Raw genomic sequence first — 19,208 nt, forward strand, 5'->3', positions numbered from 1 at the left:
AGCAGTATATTAAACTTTCAGAAGGGGAAAACAAACCTAAGGATACTAGAGATGGGGGGAGATGTGGGCGGGGGGGCGTTTGGGGAGGGATAAGTTGGGTAAAGGATATAAAGAAAAACCACAATTTGTAATAATAATATGCTTATAATACATATTTGTTTTAAAAAAGAAGTTCACAGCAGGGAGAGATCAAGAAGACTTTACGGAGACAGGACTTGAGGAGGAGGGCCACAAAAAGAAAAGGGGAGGATTCCATAAGGTAGAGGTTATTCTTATCTCAAGAGAGTAGGAGCATGGCTTTTTTTTCTGCAGGGCAATAAGGAACCCAGCGTGTTGTGACCAGAGGAAGCATGTTGGACCTAGTGAAAGAAAAGATTGATTGAGTCAAGTAGAAGCAGGTTATGAAAAACTTTAGATGTCAGGCGAGAGTAGTTCAGGCTGATGCCACAAACAAGAGGAAGCAATGAAAGTATCCCGAGGAGTAGAAAAACATGATGAAAGGGGTGTTTGACACTTACTCTGACCACCATATATGTCAGGTGAACTGAAGGGGGTGGGACTAGAAACAGAAAGGCCAGCTGGGATGGAAAGTGAGAAGCACCCCCAGCGACTATGGTGGCAGAGGGAATGGAGCATAAGGGGCAAATCTGAGACACGTTCAGAAGGGAAAGTCAACAGAAAGTGGTGACCCAGGAGCTAGAGGAGATGACAAATGTGAATTTAGACCTGTTAATGTTCAAGTGACTGCAGATATCCAGGTGGAGATGTCCTGTAGGCAGCTGTTAAAATACTGTGGAAATGTGGGTGAGAAGTCAGTTAGAGGCAGTGACTTAGATGTGCCTGACAGATGTGCCTTCCTAGGAAGTAAATATCCACAGAGAAGCACAGTGGGCTGAAGATGGATTATTTCTTTTAGGGAGGGGCCAGAGCAGGGGAGAAAGATTGATTATGTCACCTGGTATGATTTATTGGGTGTTAGAATTGTCTTCTCTCTCCCAAAACATCTTCCTATACTCCCTGACATGTCTCTGGCAGAGAAGATTCATTACTTTGGGTTAATAAGCAATCTCATTTAAAATGCAGATACCCTGGGGAAGGTTAATGCAGTGAGTCTATGACTCATTCACACCTTTGGTATGAACCTCTTGGGTGAAGGGAGAAAAAATTGGTACCAGGAAAAAAAAAAAAAGGACAAAGAGGAAAGTAGAGAAGAATTGGGAGTGTGTGATGTCCTGGAAATTCTAGGAGGAGCATCAAAAGTAGTCAGAGTGCTGAGTGCTGCAGAAGGTTCAGAGGTCAAGGAGTGGGAGGATCAAGAAGAAGCCATTGAATTTTGCTAGAAGGCAGTTATTGATGAGTTTGGGAGATCAGTGGGGGTGCAGTTAGGGAGGGACAATGGGGAGAAAATGAAGGCATCAAGTAATTTGGCAATAAAATGTCAAGAAATAGGATATCACATATAAAGAGCCACATGGGGCAAGTGGAGGCCTATTAGGACAGGAGATGTGCATCTGAGAAAGGCCAAAGGCGAAAAGCAGTAAAACGGGAGAAGCTGCTGGAAGGAGGAGAGGAGATGTCTGTAGAAGGAAACTAAGCAGAGAAAGATGCAAGAGTGTGCAGGACACTTGTTAGAATAGTCAGCTTCGAGAGGTTGATCTTCTCAAATGGGAGGAAGGAGACAGAGTCAGGCACAAGGATGATTGTCTCTAAGATGTAATTTTTTTTTTTTTCCTGTGACCGGTAAGGGGATCGCGACCCTTGGTGTGGTGTCGCCTGCACCGCGCTCAGCCAGTGAGTGCACCAGCCATCCCTATATAGGATCTGAACCTGCAGCCTTGGTGCTCCCAGCGCCGCACTCTCCCGAGTGAGCCACGGGGTTGGCCCCTAAGATGTAATTTTTGCATCTACTAATTGCATATCTGTTTAAGGGGTTCAGGGCAGCCCTCATGTATAAAGGTTTCTTTAATGCCATTAAAAAAAGTATTTAGTTCTTTGTTTTACATGGTTGCAATAATTATCCTGTTCTTAATGATTATAAATAATTTTATGAATAAGAATTTAGCATACATGTTAGAGCATCGAAAGTAAAATCAAACTTCTGTTTTGAGAACTTAGAGACTTATTTTGTGCCCAAGACCAGCACATCTCACTGGTTGCACAAGCTGTGTGACTTCTCAGGCTTACATACATAGGAAACAAGCATGGCTATATGTATTTAGCTGTTATGTAAGGAGAGATATAAACTCTGGGTTTATGTTCATGTCAAATGAAAATTCAACTCATTTTGTGCTTTTAAGTTGGGTATCTTTTTTAAAAAATCACTGTTGATGTTTCAGTTGATTATATATCTGTGTTACAAAGCCACGATTCCTGAACTCCTTAACAGACAAATGTCCAATTTCTATTCTCCATTTAATGTTTTTTGTTCCCTCTCAGGAAAAAGAGGAGCGGTACCTTATGTTATTTTCAAATGTCTTGGTAATGCTATCTGCAAGTCCTCGGATGAGTGGCTTTATCTACCAGGTTAGTAGGTTTCATATAAAACAAACAGCAGGACCCATAATGGAAAGAGGTTTTCATCCAGTACAATATCTCCACTATGGTATTAAAAGCTCAAGCCAGAAAAGGCAGAATGTTCTGACCCTTCATTGTAATTAAACAGCTTAAAAGAGCAGATGTTCTTTAGATCAAAGACCTTTGTATTAGTATAATGAGTTTATCCTGAATAGCTACTGCTCTGGTTATGAGCTAGGTTTTGAATGTATAAATAAAAATCTAAGTCTACAACTAGTAAATTAACAACAGCATTTTACAGGCCCATATCATTATTGCTGAGAAAATATAAAGCCAGGACCTGGTCTTATGATTGTCTTATTACAGTCACATCACATGATTTGAGTTTCTAGGATGCAAGTCATTAAACTCCTTAGGAAATTAAACTTCCCTCAGTCTGCTCTTAAGATATAGAGTATTTGAAGTTACTATTGCCTGTTATCTTGGCCTGGCAATTAGTAATTTTCATAAAATTTGAGCCTTTGTTTACCGATTCCTATGAAAATGTGGTAGAAAAGTAAACTATTTTGTAAATCCTGATGTTATGGTTTAGGGTGTGTTAACCAAACACAACCCACATTTTCCCCTTACTATCTTGTCTGATTAAAACTTAGAGCAGAGAAACATATCTATTGCTAGACTAGAGAAATATGTCTAGCTGTAATTCAGCAGTGATTCCTGAGAGAGTCAGAAAATCTAAGAGAAATAAGCAGAGACAAGTATAACCACAGAATTAATGGGAATGTTCTTTTTCTGGTAGGGAAAAATACCAATAGCAGGAATGGTGGTGACTAGATTAGATGAAATTGAAGGGAATGACTGCACATTTGAAATCACAGGTAGGTAATTTTCTCTTTTTCATGTAGTTACTTCAAATCATTTTTGGAATGAAGTGGAGTTTAAATAAATAAATGCTATTATTTTCTGTTATATAGTCCATGAGCAAGTTTTACGGGAACACGACAAAGTATATTCCATTTCCTGGGATAATTAGGGTACAGTGATTGAAAAGAGAAGTCTCCTGGTCTTTCAGAAACCTCGGCTTTTCCATTAGTTTCAATCTTCTCTTGCATAAGAGCTACTTCTGAGAGCTAAGCAATAACGAAATAGACTGATGTAAATGTCATTTTCTCTCCTTCTGTCATCTCTTCCCTGGTGGCAGAGGAGCCAAAGATATGGACTTTTATCATCAATCTTATCATCAGTGTATGAATTAGAAAGATTTGGTTGTGTTTCTAAAAAGTGCTGAAAAGCCATGAAACTTTTCACAAATTGAGCAAAATGCCAGGCCTCGATAATGCTCCCTGACATTTTGGCCTGTTATCCTTTTTGGCAGGCCTGTGTGATTTACATGTCATTATGGCTAAGCCTGGGATAACGGCCCCAGGCCTTACCCTCTTCTTTCCCAATAGGGAGCCTAAGATTCGGTGTTTGCCCAAAGATTGTAAGCAGTCTTAGTTGGATCTTGTTGCAACTTTGATATTATGAGAATCAGCACAATATTCTCATTTTAGACTATTAATTAGATGGACTATGTTCTTAAATTTTCATATTGCAAGTTTGTTGATGGTGAAGTTTTACAATACTTCTTAGAGTCTGCAAGCAGTAGAAATCAAAGATAGTTTTAGAAATCGGACATGAATATTTGTTTCTTTACTTTGTTATCACAGCTTATGTGTTCCTGATATAGAAGTTTCAACAGGGTCATCCCATAGGTATGAAAAATCCTGAGAACAGTCACCCGAGTCCTAGTTGTGTGAAGTATATTTATGAATGAGGCAAGCTCAAGGTTCTCCTTGCCTTGTATTTTCAAATGCTCATGATTGGGTGATGCAGGTAGCATGGTAGAGAGGATCGTGGTCCATTGCAACAACAACCAGGACTTCCAGGAGTGGTTGGAGCAGCTGAGCAGACTGATCAGAGGACCTGCCTCTTGCAGTTCATTATCCAAAACATCGTCGTCATGCAGTGCTCATTCTGTAAGTAGTCCATTTGTTCTGTCCAGGGATTATTAAGTCTTTCATCAAATCCTGACTGCTGAAGACTTCCAAGAAACAGCAAGCATGTTCTTAGTCTTGGGTAGTCTGTATTTGTTGATTCTGAAGTACAGTAAAACCTCACTAATTCTGATTTCTCATTCTGAGACTCATCCAAACTAATAAAAAGGTTTACTGAGAGGTGTGCAGTTGTAACTGACAGTATTCAGATACTCCAGCTAACTGCTACCCAAGTGTTTCTAACCAGAAGTCCTGCTAAGATGTTTTAATGATGAACATGACTTATTTTAGTTAGCAACCATTATTCTCATATTAATAATGTTCTAACTCAAATAGTTTACTTCCCTAAGTACTTAAACATTTCCATGTAATCTCACTCATGCTATCACATTTGCTTAGTAACCTTCTTCAGAAATAAACTTTTAGTGTTGTCTTCTTCCAAGTTATTGCAAATTTAGAATTCGCAGAATAGGATTGATGAGATTTTACTGTACTTGCTGAGTGAGATGGAAGATACGCTGTGTTGTCTGTTAACACTCAAACCTGTGATGCCGAAATTCCAGTTTTGAGCACTGTGTGTTGTGGTGGGAAGAATATTGGCTTTAGCATCAGATCTGGGTTCACGTGTTAGCTTTGCCCAATCCTAGCTAGTTATTTCACTTTGCTGAATCTATGTCTTAGGTTGTTCTGGTGAAGTAATCTATTTAAGCACCTAGTAGAGTGCCAGACACATGGCTGAACTCAAATGTTGACTATTACTCCACTTTCCTCCCTTACAGAGGAAATATAATCTGCTTTTAGTGAAATTCTAGAAGAGAGAGAGAGAGGACAGGATCCTGGGATGTTGAGTCAGTTTTATGTTATTACTTAGAGATCCCATAATCTTGATTGGAAAGTGTGAGTTCTCAAACTGGAGAATTTTGTTTTTCCATCTTCTCCTGTCTATGGCTGGCTTTGTTGATCCAGTGAAGCTGTTATTGTTCTCTCACTGAGTGACACAAGGTCGGGTTCAGATGGCAGATTGTCAACATCTCATCAGACATTTTCCCAGTCTTTTAGCTCTACTGGACAGCCCCGAGGACCCTTGGAGCCTCCTCAAATTATAAAACCGTGGAGCTTAAGTTGTCTACGACCTGCACCTCCACTTAGACCATCAGCAGCACTAGGTTATAAAGAGGTAATTTTGCTACATGTGGTATAAAATGCTTTTGACAAGCTAATTTTGTAGCTTTTTGCAAATAGTTCTGTGGGAATGTGCTAGAATTTATGATAGGTGATATATGTCAGTCAATCTTGAATTGTTAGACTCACTGATTTTTTTGCTTTTTATTTTTTCATCTCCCCACTGTTCATCTACAAATACTTATTGAACATCCATAGGGTTTATGCACTGCCTAAATTTCCCTGGTCTCTTCTAGAAGCGCCTCTGGTTTATCTTTATGATGATTATGATAATCCTTTAAATTAGTTAACGATGTACACACATCTCCAACAAAAGCCACTTCATTAGACTTGAATTTCCAAGCAAGCAGACCCAGTTCTGCATTTTGGATCATTCTGATCTATCAAACCAAATTAGTAAAGTGTTATGGGACCAAGCCATGAGTTCAAACTAGGAAAGAGGTATTTGCTGTAGATAGAAAGGGAAAAGAATTTAATGAAAGAAATGTCTTTTAAAAAGAGGCTTCCTACCGACAACCTTAAAGGACATTTGATATTTGGGTAGTGTGGGGATTTTAAAGTTCTCTTTTTTAAAATTTTCCTCTTGAAGTTGTAGTCAGGAAATGTCAGTTACTAGCTTCTGTAATTGTGTGGAGTGTTACCTTTTCCATTCGAACAGTGTTTTTTTTTTTTCCCTCATCTCTTTCTAATCGTTTCAGATTTCAGAAACGATGCTCATTTATTAGTAACTGTTCTTTACATAGGTCTTGTTGAGTAAAGATTAAGTTTGTGACAGTTATGAGATGAGTCTTAAAATCATGGTGCAAAGGCAGCATACATCTCTATATCAAATGTGCATTTTGATGAGTGATGCAGACTTAGCTCACATTTGAGTGTGTTTTGATTTAAACCACCAATGTTCTGTGTCAATTAATTATTGTCTCCAACTTTTAGTGCAGTAAAGATAGAACACTATTTGAACACTGGAGGATTTTTTTGATCTTTTCAACCCGAAATGATAGAAGAAATCACCCTTGAGCTGAAACTTTATTGTGTACCTTTACTCAGAATTTGGCCAGGAAACGGTCCCACAGATTTGCTTTGAAAATTGACCTGCAATCATCCGATATTCTGCTTTGATTACCTAAACCAGGAGTGCCACTTCATAGTTACCTAGGTCCCCTTTTTAGTGATGGATATTTTTGTAATTGTCAGTTACTAAGTTCAAATTAAGGTGAGCTTTGAAGGGTAAAGTTGACTTAATCCTTCACATAACTAATCTATTAAAACTAAGGCATGATCACTTTGTTTCCGTTGGGGGAAGAGAGTTATTAATATATTCTTACTATGTAGTATGTATTTCAGTTATTTTCAGCATTTATTATTCTGCACAGAACTGTATTCCTTGGGCTTTTGCATGATGATATTGCATCTGAAACTAATATGGGAAATGTGATGATGTTTTCTCTGTGGAATTTATGATAACACTAACATTTCAAATGTTGTTTTAGAATTATTGATAAGTGGATTTGGTCATTATAACCATCGACCTCTCACGCTCATTTCTCTTTCTTTACATATTCATTTTAGAGGATGTCTTATATCTTAAAGGTAAGGGTAGAACAATATCTTTGGCTTACAGTGACATCATAATGCTGTGCTGTAACTTTTGATGAATGAAGCTTTCCCTTATGCTTGTTTTGTTCCTTGTTATAATTGGTGGCTAAAATATGAAGATGCAATTCTGACATGTAAGTACTTTCTTCAAAAAGCAGGCTTGTGTGAAATATTTTTGAAAATGTTTTCCTATAATGACTTAAAATGCCCATTTTCCTGTTTTGTTTTGTTTTGTTTTGTTTTGTTTTTTTTCCTTTTTGTCTTTTTCCATGTCCGGCAACGGATCGCAACCCTCAGTGTTGCCCCCACACCGGACCGGGACCGGCAACGGGATCGCAACCCTCGGTGTCGCTCCCGCGCCTCGCTCAGCCAGTGAGCGGGAATCGGTCTGCATGTGGGATCCGAACCCTCGGCGGGAGCGCCGCCACACTTCCCAAGCGGCGCACTATAGCAGTGCGCCACTGGGCCGGCCCTTGTTTTGTTTTTTAATGTTGTTTTTTCCTGTTATTTTTGTCACATGTGAGTTTTTCATGGCTGTCTGTTTTCAAGTCTAAGTGGATCACTGTGGCTAGGTGAAAGAAATTAAATTCTTTGTTGCATGTATTTTTAAGGTACAAGTTTTATCCATGCATCATGTGTATACATTGCATGGAAGATTGGGATAAGATGATCACGAGTGTTTTTTTCTAAGTCTAAGATCCTAATTGTTTACTTGGATATTGACAATGAGCACTTTTTTCAACCTGCTGGTTATTCATGTGGCAAAAGCCAATTCAATAATTACCATCTCTTTTATTTCCTAATGAAACATATGGCTTTATATATGTATAGTTAAGCTTGGCTGTGAGTTTGTTACTTCTAATCCAAATTATTTACCAGGAAATCCTTCACCGGGCTCTTCTCTCTGACGGGGAAAATTACTTAGTCTCTCTGCCTTAATTTTCCCGTCTGACAAATGGACATTAAATTCTTCTTTCTGGGACTGTTGCTAAAGACGAATTATTTAAATAGTTTTGAAGCTCTTTGAAAAGTGATAAATACTACATTAGTAATTACAATTGTTATTTAAGTCCCTTCAAACTGTATTGGTGGGGAACATAAACCAAGTTAGTAATACTGTTATTTTTTTAGGGTTGTCCTCCAGTACTGTCTCTGCAGATGGTACCCTAAAGGCATTTGGCCTTCTGGAGAATCTGCCGCATCTTCAGTAGGCATGCTCCACTCGTATTCCCACCCCTATGGCAATTGAAAGGATAATGTCATTGCCTATTTTTTATTTAAACTTTTAGATTTTATTGGAGCCATTTTTATTGCATATAGTATTAAATTTTGATGAGCTTCTAACTGAGACTGTCAAAATAATAGAGAAGCATTCTATTTAATTTCATTTGCTCTTTTAAATTTACTTTGGGGGAAGAATTTTAATTCATTAAGAAACCTCTATCCTTACAGGAATCTAGTAAAAGCCCCAAAACGATGAAGAAATTTCTTCATAAAAGAAAGACCGAGAGAAAACCATCAGAGGAGGAGTATGTGATTAGGAAAAGTATGTGTTTTGTTCTTTCTGAAAGCTATTTACGGATGAACTAACATGAGAATTGTTTTGAGTTTTTTGTTTTAATTTTTAATTTTTTTATTGTGGTAAAATACATATAAGGATTGCCATTTTAAGCATTTTTAAACATACAGTTGTGTGGAATTAATTACATTCACAATGCTGTGACCACCCCTCCTATCTATTTCCAAAACTTTTTCATCGTTCTAAACACAAACTCTGTACCCATTAAGCAATATCTTCTCATTATTCCTTCCCTCCAGTTTCTGGTAACCTCTAACGTACTCCTGTATCTGAAAAATTTTTTCCTTTTTAGTTTATTTTTTCTTAATTGACCCATGATAATTGTATACATTTATGGAGTACAGTGTGCTATCTGGGTATATTTCTACACTGTGCAGCGATCATGTCAGGGTGTCCAGCATATCCATCACATCAAACGTTTGTCACCTCTCTGTACTAGTTGACAGAATTTTATATTTTTTACCTGAGAATTTTTTAGAAGCAGACGATTAGAGCAATCTGTTCCTGGCATCATCTGTCCCATAAAAAAAAAATGCGTGGAAAGGTTTGGTCACCTCTAAGACTTTTGAATAAGCCGCCTCCAGCTGTATCATTTTTGTGTTGATCATTTTGCCCCATCTGGTTTAGAACCACTAAAGAAACCCACTTGCTATAGATACCTTTTTTTCTTCTTAGTTTCTGATGCCTAAGATATTTTCCTGTACAGAGATAGACTAAATATGAGGGGTCTTCAAAAAGTTCATGGAAAGACTCATATTATTTTCTAATTCTATTTTTCCACTAACTTTTCAACATACCCTCATCTACCTGAAAGCTGAAATCCTTCTGGAAGTCTGATGCTCAGTGATGTCTATCTATGACATCTAGAAACTTGGCTTGACTTAGAGTTTGCAAAGTCAGTCAACCAATCAATATGGATATATTTGGCTATAAGGCTGGGAACAAGGTACTTTGAGACACCTGTGAAGAAGTGAGTGATGTTTCACAAAGAGGTGGCAGAATTGTGTGCATCGGCTGGAAATGTAGTTTGGCTAAATCTTTCCTCTACTCCAGCTTCTGCATGCCCCAACCTCTACCCCCCACCTGGGTGTGCACCTCAGCATGTTAACGAGGTGCAGCCATCCAGTCATTTCAAGAATGATTTCGTGGGGGAGGGAGGAAGGAGGAAGGAGAATAAGTGACTATGCTGGCTGATTGGAAAGATGGGTGGGGTTAGTGGGGGAAAGCTTCCTAGAGAAGATGAGCCTTGAAATTTAAGGGAGAGGAAGGCTGTAGTGTATTGGGTGAAAGCTGAAGCCAGGACCAAGCCCTGTGCTGATTTTGGCCTCTAAGAGACGACTGACATGACCCCCTAGTTGAGAGCTCTGGGCTTCAGAAGCAGGCCGTGCTCAGTGCTGAACTCTTCTCTATCAGAAGAGTTGGATAGCTCTTTCTCCTGCCGTTTAGGAACACTTAGTGGTCAGAGAAGCCAGTCCCCAGCAGTGCAGTGCATAGCATTATTTTGAGGGTCCAGAGGCATATATCTATAAAAAGTCATTATTAATTACATTTCACAGGTACAGCTGCTCTGGAAGAGGATGCTCAGATTCTTAAAGTGATCGAAGCCTATTGCACCAGTGCAAATTTTCAACAAGGTCATGGCTCAAGTAGGTTCCTCCAAACTACTTTCTCTAATGAATGATGTTTCTTCTTTACCGCTTACTATCTCTTAGAAAAAGAGAAAAGCAACCCAGATAGGTTGCAGGGTGTAGAAAGCAGGTGACTTGATGCATAGGAGCGGGGCAGGACTGCGTCTTTCAGATAAGGTGGTTTTAGCTACCAAGCGGTTTGTTCACCCACTGCTGTTTTTCGCCCAGAGAGAAAGAGAGATGCAAGAGGAAAAAAGGTGGAGGTGATAGAAATGAAAAAAAATTTAAAAAGTCACTCTTCTTTGAAGTACACAGATACCTTCACCAACACTAGTTAGGAATTAAAGAGCCCAGAGAGTTCCTGTGTCTGTGAACTGATGCTAATCTTTTCTTATAGTCAGATTTGGAAAGGAAGTCAAAATACTATCTTTGATCAGCTACATATTTAAGCAAACAATGCTTCACCAAACTCAAGTTTTAAAGTTGCTCTGAAAGTCTGGAAATGTAGCTGCTTAGCAGGGGTTGCTCAAAATGTATAAAATTTATCACGGAGCTATTAGGTGAGGGTATTTCCCCAAACAACTTTCAGATTACAAACTGAAAGCGAGATGTTTTCTGATTCGTCCTTGGCTTTTTAAAAGCCAGGTCACATCAATTATATCTTTTGTCTTCCATTATTATAGACATTCAGGATACCTTTCGTGAGGTTTTTGCATCTGCATAAGAAATGAATACTCCATAAGGCTCCATTTTGGACAGCCACTGACTGACGGATCCCTTGAGTGTGGGAGGGATTCCTTAGGTGGACTGCCTTGACATATTCTTTCAAAGTAACATGTCTCTAAGGCTGTAGTGAGGAAAATGTTGGATGTAAAAGTTGACACATTTCATCATGAAGAGGGGACTGTCACACTTTCTGCTTCACAGAAAAAACCTGGCTGTGGCTTTGGGCGTGTCCAGCTCTGATAACAAGTTTTGAGGAGCCAGGAGAGAAAAGTGAGGACAGTTTTTACCATGAATACTAGGAAAGAGAGGGGGACAAGGAGACACCAGAGAAGCATCCCTCATATGAAATCTGACCTTGCCTCCTCCCCCACCACCTCTTTTTACATCCATAGAGTCGCTCGATCTACTGGGAGGCACAGGCAGGTGTTCTGGCCTAAAGAGGCACATTTTTGACCCCGCCCCCCAGCCTGCCTGTTACACATGGAAAGGGTCCAGTGCCATGCTTGGCACACAGAATACCTTTTAGCATCATGGTGACCTGCCATTCTCTATTCCTCTTTAGCCAGAGTCCTGTGTCCCTAGAACTGACTACTGCTGGCTCTCGCTGCATTCAGTTGGCCAGTCAGGCAGTCTGCTGACCTCCTATTAAACGCCTATGATAGGGGGCCGGCCCGTGGCTCACTTGGGAGAGTGTGGTGCTGATAACACCAAGGCCATGGGTTCGGATCCCTATATAGGGATGGCCGGTGCACTCACTTGGGAGAGCATGGTGCTGACAACACCAAGTCAAGGGTAAAGATCCCCTTACCCGTCATCTTTAAAAAAAAAAAGAAAGAAACACCTTTGATGTGCTAGGCCCTGGGGAAGGCAGAGAAACATCTCACCTCAGGAAAGGGGGACATCAAATGAAGGCACCTCTGAAGGAACTTGGCCTAGAAGAGAGGAGGCCAGCGGCTCAGGGAGACCTCAGATTAAGGACTTGAGCTCTAAGAAGGATCCAGAGTGAGGGGGATGTTGGAGACGCAGGAGAGCTGCTTGGTAGGGCCCCCATGTCTGTTCTGTCACCTCTTCTGTCCCAGAGCCTGGAGCAAGTCTGAGCAGAGAGCAATGAAGACACCTGCATCTTTGCTACTGTTGTGATAATCTCCCAAGCCCACTCTCCCCTTAATCAAAATGGTCTTAAGTGACCCTACCTTACCCTATAGGACTGTAAAGAGAATAGATGAGCATGAATGATGTTTCTGAGACCCTTTAAGCACGTCGTGTCCCAGTGAAGTGCTACCCAACTTGAGTTTTCTGAAATTACAGAACCCCATAGCATAGGAGGTAATGTGTCATTTCCTGGACATGTGCATGGACAGAGAGATCACTGGTCAGCTCTTGGCTCTGGGGGAGCCAAAGCAGGAAAGTATGGGGGTCTTGGCTGAGAACAGGTATTACAACGGCTCTTTCACATTATTTCTCAGAATATGAAATCCACCCCCTCACCCCCTGCCGAAAATTGAATCAGTGTATTTGGCCGTTTAGAATTCAAGTCAGGAAGATTTAGCCAGTAAGTGTCGGGTGACTGCCTTCTGGGTGCAAGGTAGCAACGTGCTATGAACAAAGCCTTTTCTGTAACATCAGTGGTAAGGAATTAACGCTGATAAGTAGCCTTCACTAGTAACTCTCTCCTCCCCTCCCTCTTGCAACCCTTGTTTATAGGTACTCGCAAAGATTCTGTTCCACAAGTCTTACTCCCTGAGGAAGAGAAACTCATCATCGAAGAAACCAGAAGCAATGGCCAGACCATCATCGAAGAAAAGTGAGTAGAGCAGACGGAACCTTTCCTGGCTTGCCTGGAGGCCGGCAAGAAGGGCAGGGCAGTGTGGCTCTTGTAAAGCATGCACTGCGGATCAGCCCCTCCTCATCTGAGAATGGGGTCCTCTTTGCTGAGCATGCTCTTGACAGTCCCCCCAACAGAGGGAAGGGAGAAGGAGAGGCTGAGGGGCTAGAGCCCTCCGGAGCAGCTGGACGTGGTGGCTGTCCCTGCAGCCAGCTCCCCCATATAGTAAGCTGCTTCCAGATACAAGAGAATATCAGTGCTCTAGATGCGTTTAGGAGGTGCCTGGGAAGACCACAGCACCACTTTCCCTGCCTGGAGGAATGCTGTATTTGTCCATTTTCTGTCACTTATAACAGAATACCTCAAACTGGATCATATATAAAGAAATGAAATTTATTTCTTATAGTTTTGGAGGCTGGGAGGTCCACCATCCAGGGAGCACATCTGGTGAGGGTCTTCTTCTGGGTGGGGACTCCCTTCACAGGTCCAGGGCAACACGGGATGTCCCATGGTGAGGATGGCAAGAGCTCTTTCATGTGCTCTCCTTATAAAGCCACCACTCTGCATCTATGATAACTCACTAAACCATGAACCCATTAATCCATGAATGGATTAATCTGTGCATGAGGACAGAGTCCTCACAATCGAGTCACCTCTCAAAGGCCCCACCTTTCAAATACCATAATCACATTTCCCGCCTTCTTAACACTGTAACAATGAGAGTCAGTTTTCCAGCACATGAACATTTGAGGGATACATTTAACCCATAGCATATGCCTCTCATATTTTTTGAGTCAGGAGTTGGATTTCACATACTTGACCTCATTTAAAATCCTACAGTAATCCAGTGAGATGTGTTATTCTCATTACTTTTACAGATGAGGAAACTGAGGTTCAGGGAAATGATGTCTCTGGCTTACCTGTGCACAGTAATGAGTGTGACCTAATGGGGGAAAATCAGGTTAAGTACCTTACAGCTCACAAAATAAACGCAAAGTAGTCAAATAATTTGTTTAAACTTGAGTCATTTCTGAAGTCATGCCTAAATTTGCATAGCACAGCATATTTCGAAGTGCATGATATTGTCAATGTATTTTTACATCTGGTGTATGAAATGATGCAGCAAAAAAGTAAAGCACTTGGGCTCAAGAAGGGTCCTGGTTCAACACCCAATTCTGCTACCCATTAGCTGTGTAACCTGGGGCAAATTTCTTTAACTCTCTGTGCCTCAGTTTTCTCATCTGTAAAATGGGGATGACAGTAATACTTTGAATTGTTGTGAGGTTAAATGGAATGATAAGTATAAAGGCTGGCACTCAATAAATAATGATAGTTATACTAATTCTTATTATCATAGCTATATTAATCTTCACAACTTTGTGAGTTTTTCAGGAAATGTGGTATTATACCCATTTTATATGTAAAGAAACTAAGACCAAGAGAGTATGAGAAAGAAACTGGTTACCGAAGGTTGGAGGACTAAAAAGTGGCAGGATCATAGCTGGAACTCAGATCTCCAAAGTCCTTGTCCAGGGAGAGGGCAAAACATTCTTTTTCTAGGAAAAGACTGTTCCACAAGTCAGCCAGCATGCCTCATCCTTTTTTTGATAACATATAGGACCTCTTGAAATAATGCTTCTGACTTTGTGTCATGTGGTGTTATGTAGGGTCAGAGGGGTGAGAGGGGAGATGCTATAACACAAATATTGTAGAGTAGGCAGGGCATCTACTGCACAGCATGGTGGCTATAGCTAACAACACTGTACTGTATACTTGAACTTTGCTAAGAGAGTAGATCTTAAGTGTTCTCACCACACACACACAAAATGGTAACTGTGTCAGACGATGGATGTGTTAATTAGCTTGATAGTGGTAATCATTTCACAATGTGTATGTATATCAGAACATCGTGTTATGTACCTCAAATATATACACTTTTTATTTGTCAATTTTACCTCATAAAGCTGGAAAAAGAAAAACCTTATGATGGGCCCTAGTTTCTTGTTCTTCAACTCTCCCAAGCTGGGGAGCAAGTAGCAAAGGAGGAAGGTAGTACAGAAAAGGTGCCATGACCTGGCATTTCAATTAGCATGTGAAGTGGTGCTTATTCTCCCTGAACGATGAGCAACATGAGGCTTATTCAGAGCAGCACCATTCCTGATCAGCTAGAATGTCCACTGCTTTTCAGAATCGGCATTTTTATAAAGCTGCTTTTATTACTTAACAATACTTCAGTGACAGCCATTCATCTCTGAATTTTACGTTTATGTTTTAGGAGCCTCGTCGATACTGTTTATGCCTTGAAGGATGAAGTTAAAGAACTGAAGCAGGTAATAAAATATAAAAGTCATTTTCTCTGATGATAGAACCACTCCCTCTTCCTTGCCACACACTGGTAGATGCTGTCAGGAAAGGTCCAGGAACAAAATGGTGAGGGGGAATTTTCATTTCCCTTGTGTCGTCAAGGTGTGTTTTGTTGATTTTGCCTCATGGTCTTGGGCTTGCTTACATTCCTATCTGGTATCTTGCAGTAGGGTCCCAAACTTAGCTATGACTTTCCTGTTCCCTGATATCTGTAAAGCAGACTGTAAGAAAACACAAGTCATTTATGAGGGTGTAAATGTAAAGAGAACCATAAATCATGGTTGTGAGCTCCTCTGCAGGTGTGGTGCAGTGCTCCACGATGCACATGCTGCCTTGTGTGCAAGGACAGACTGTCCCTGGTGACAGGGTAAGGGATGGATGGGAGGGGAGAGAGATCAGGGACTGGAAGACCACTTAGAAGGTTCTTACAAAACTCAGGGTTAGACATGATGAAGTCCTGAATTCAGGCAGCCAGTATTGTCATGGAGGAGGAGAAGGAATGCAAGGGAGGGCATATTGCAGAGTTCAGATCTGTGAAATATGGTGATGTGATGTGGGAATCAAGAGAGAGCCAGGAATTAGAGATGAAGCCTCTTCCCTTGGTATCTAGTTTGATATGGGGGTGCTCCACATGGAGATCAGAAATCACAGGAGGAGGAGAAGTTTGGGGTAGCAGGGGAGATACTGAGTTCACTTTAGGACCTAATGACCATGAGGTGTTTGTAATATATCTAGGTGGAAATACCAAATTGGCATTTGGGATTGTGGACCTGGTGCTCAGGAGATGAGGTTAGCACCAGAGATATTTGGGAGGCCCCTTGATAGACACCTGGGTTGAAAGAGAAGAGTCCCTGATCAAAAAGAGTGTTGGATGAGAAGAGGGTCAGAGCCTTAGAGAATGCTTGGATTTCAGGGAAGAAGAATGCAAAAGGTGGGTCAGAGAATCAAGAGGCTGCCTTGTCTCAGAAGCTAAAGGAGAGGATTTGGGGAAGAAAGTGCAGTCAGTGGGGAAGGCTACCAAGAAGATGAGCAGGAGGAGCTGTAGGAGGGTCTCCCTCTGTTTGGTAGTCAACCAGTCTTTTCCCATCCCAGGAGAATAAAAGAATGAAGCAATGCCTAGAAGAAGAATTGAAGTCAAGAAGGGACCTAGAAAAGCTGGTTCGACGGCTGTTGAAGCAGACAGATGAGTGTATTCGAGCTGAATCCAGTAGCAAGACCTCGATTCTTCCATAACTGTCACTGTGCAGCTGGGCAGAGTGTACCTGCAGGGCATCTTGTAATGTCCTGCTGAATGATTTGACTCAGTTTGCTCACTTCTTTGGCTTTTATTTTGTGTTTGAGTCTCTCTCTTTCTCTTTCTCTTTGTGTGCGTGTTTGCCTGGGTATTTGTTGTTGTTTGGTTATTGATTGGTTGTTTGTTTTCAACAGGAGAAAAAAGCAGGAGGTAGTGGTGGAAGTGCCCCCAGAGTCTTTTCCATTCAATAAGAAAAGGAAAGGTGATGCAGGAAAATGACTTACAGGGTCTTGAGATGGCCTCCAATTCACAGTGCCTCTGCAACAGCCATTGCCCTCGGGTCACGTTCTTTGGGCTGGCTGCTGTCGCAAAGCAGCTGGCCATGGCTTATTACGTGTGAATCCAACTTTTCCCACAGTGCTCTCCTGTACCTGCAAGCCCCTCAGAACCTAATTCACTGAAGCAGAGCTTCCTGAGCTATGACTAGAGTAGGAGGAAAGACTAACACATTTGCCCTGATGCAGCTGCCCTTCTCTAGACTGTCAAGAACCACCTCTCAATCATGCCTTTTTAAAATTACTACCCAATGTTGCCTGTAAGATGAAGAAGACTGTATTACCTTACTCCTTTGTGTAGGCATACATTTTAACTCAGTGAGGCAGAAGCTCTGGTCATCCAGGCCAACCCCACATCCATCAGCGAATTGCATTGGCCAGTCCTCCCCTTCAGCAGAGTTGGCCGTCTCTTCCCAATGCATGACAGCTTTTTCCCCTAGCCTCTGCCTCGGTGTAAGTTTTCTATTTCCCCAGTGCTTTTAGCCAACCATACCGAGCAGTGTGTAAACTAGTATGTATGTCCTTTGCTTACTTTTTAAAAAATGTAGTTAGACTGTGAGCAGTTACTTTATCTACATTGCATATCTAAACTGCAACCTTTCATCCTCAAAAACAGTGTGCATTGAGGAGATATGGTGTCCTGGTAGACAGCTTTCATTCACTTTATTGCTCTCTATATATGCTGTGAGAAGTTGTAATATTCATCATCCTGTCTGAGTAGAACTCTAAGTATTATTTGCAAAAATGTGCTGTTTGTCCAGTTTGTATTTCCAGAATGAAAGGCCCCCTCTAATAGCTGTTATTAGTGAAGCTGATTACTTGGAACTGGTTTACTCAAGCTGCTCATTGAATCAAACCATCAACTTTGTAAGTATCCCAGAAATTAGAACTGTGAGAAACTAGGTGTAGGACAGAGTCATAGAAGAACAGTGCACATCCAAATTCAGCAAATTGGAAGTCAGCCCAAGGCTGTAGGACAGAACTGTGCAACCTGCCCCTTCCTTCCCCAAAGAGAGGGGAAGTTCAGCTGGGTGGAGAAGGTCACCAGAAAGACTAGCAAGGGGCCAATGGACTAATCAAAGTTGTCTTCCAGATACATTTGATGGGTCTCTGTAAATGTGGGTTTTGCAAATGTTCTTTAGAAACCAAACTTGAAACTTGAACCCAATAGCTTGCTGAGGAGCCTTTTTTATTTCTGGTACGGTGGGTCTCAAGGTTCCATAGCTACATGGTACAGGACTGTTGTCTGCTAGCTGCACAGCAGAAATTACACCATCCACAGGAAATGGACCAATTCCTGCAGTTCAACATCAACCAACCACACACCACCATCTTTGGAAGCTGAAGAGTAGATTTCTAAGAATGGCTGGTGTTCTTTTAAGCACAGCGGTTTAGATGTGACATCCTTCACCTAAAAATTAAAAACAACAAAACCAACACAGATCTTTGCATCTGCTCTGTCTATGGTTAGTCAATGGCTTGTAATAAATGTGCAAATTATGTCCCTAGGAAATGTTTTTGTGATTACAAAATACCTTAGTTGATTGCTAAAAATATTGAAAGGTCTTTATTTTAAAGTGATATGTACATATGCATGTTTTTAGGACTTGGCCCTTCTGAGGAGAAGCCCTCCTTGGTACTCTGGGTAATGATGTTTGTGCAGAATGGTGTCCGCTCTTACACACTAAACAGTAATATAAAGGAAATGAAGCCATGTTAACCTGAGAGCAGTGTCTCCGTAGTTGTGTTGTTTACAATCCTCTATAAATGGTTTCCTGTTACCCTGTAATGAAACTGCTGCCCTTAGAGGCCTTTCAGTTCCTTTTCTGTCATGTCCCAAGCTCAAATTTTCTAACTCGTTTTTATTTTGAAGACTTTTAAAATGGACATTTTCAATAAATAAGAATAAACAGTGCTTTATAAAATAAGTCCTTTGTTTCTTTTTTATGCTAGCCAGTGTGCAGAAAGATTTCTTGTGCCATGTCACCTTCCTCTGCCATTTCTCTCATTAGCTTGTCCACTCTCATCAGGACCTGTAGCCAGCCTCTACCTTTTCCACTTAGGGCAGATGACATTTGCTCCCTGCTTTACAGAGATAATACATGCCACAAGATAGAAGCTTCCTTAATGTCTCCACCTCTCTTCTTCTGGCCCCAACCTATAAATTGTCTATACCACTTTTCACCATT

The 19,208-nt window shown here is 41.0% G+C and overlaps 1 protein-coding gene across 1 annotated transcript in view; it reads left to right on the forward strand.

Moving 5' to 3' along the window:
* The window catches only part of ARHGEF6 (Rac/Cdc42 guanine nucleotide exchange factor (GEF) 6), a 45,362-nt gene extending 26,415 nt beyond the window's left edge, over positions 1–18,947 (forward strand). The window contains exons 7-16 of the mRNA XM_008591699.1: positions 2,437–2,523; positions 3,314–3,392; positions 4,390–4,532; positions 5,602–5,727; positions 7,302–7,322; positions 8,781–8,874; positions 10,464–10,553; positions 12,966–13,065; positions 15,362–15,416; positions 16,543–18,947. Of these exons, the coding sequence (XP_008589921.1) occupies positions 2,437–2,523; positions 3,314–3,392; positions 4,390–4,532; positions 5,602–5,727; positions 7,302–7,322; positions 8,781–8,874; positions 10,464–10,553; positions 12,966–13,065; positions 15,362–15,416; positions 16,543–16,683 (936 nt within the window). The 3' untranslated portion in view covers positions 16,684–18,947. The remainder of the gene's footprint in view (positions 1–2,436; positions 2,524–3,313; positions 3,393–4,389; positions 4,533–5,601; positions 5,728–7,301; positions 7,323–8,780; positions 8,875–10,463; positions 10,554–12,965; positions 13,066–15,361; positions 15,417–16,542) is intronic.
* The last annotated feature ends 261 nt before the right edge of the window (positions 18,948–19,208 follow it).

The sequence above is a fragment of the Galeopterus variegatus genome, unplaced genomic scaffold (genome assembly GCF_000696425.1).
Source record: "Galeopterus variegatus unplaced genomic scaffold, G_variegatus-3.0.2 Scaffold7199, whole genome shotgun sequence".
Taxonomy (NCBI): Eukaryota; Metazoa; Chordata; class Mammalia; order Dermoptera; family Cynocephalidae; genus Galeopterus; species Galeopterus variegatus.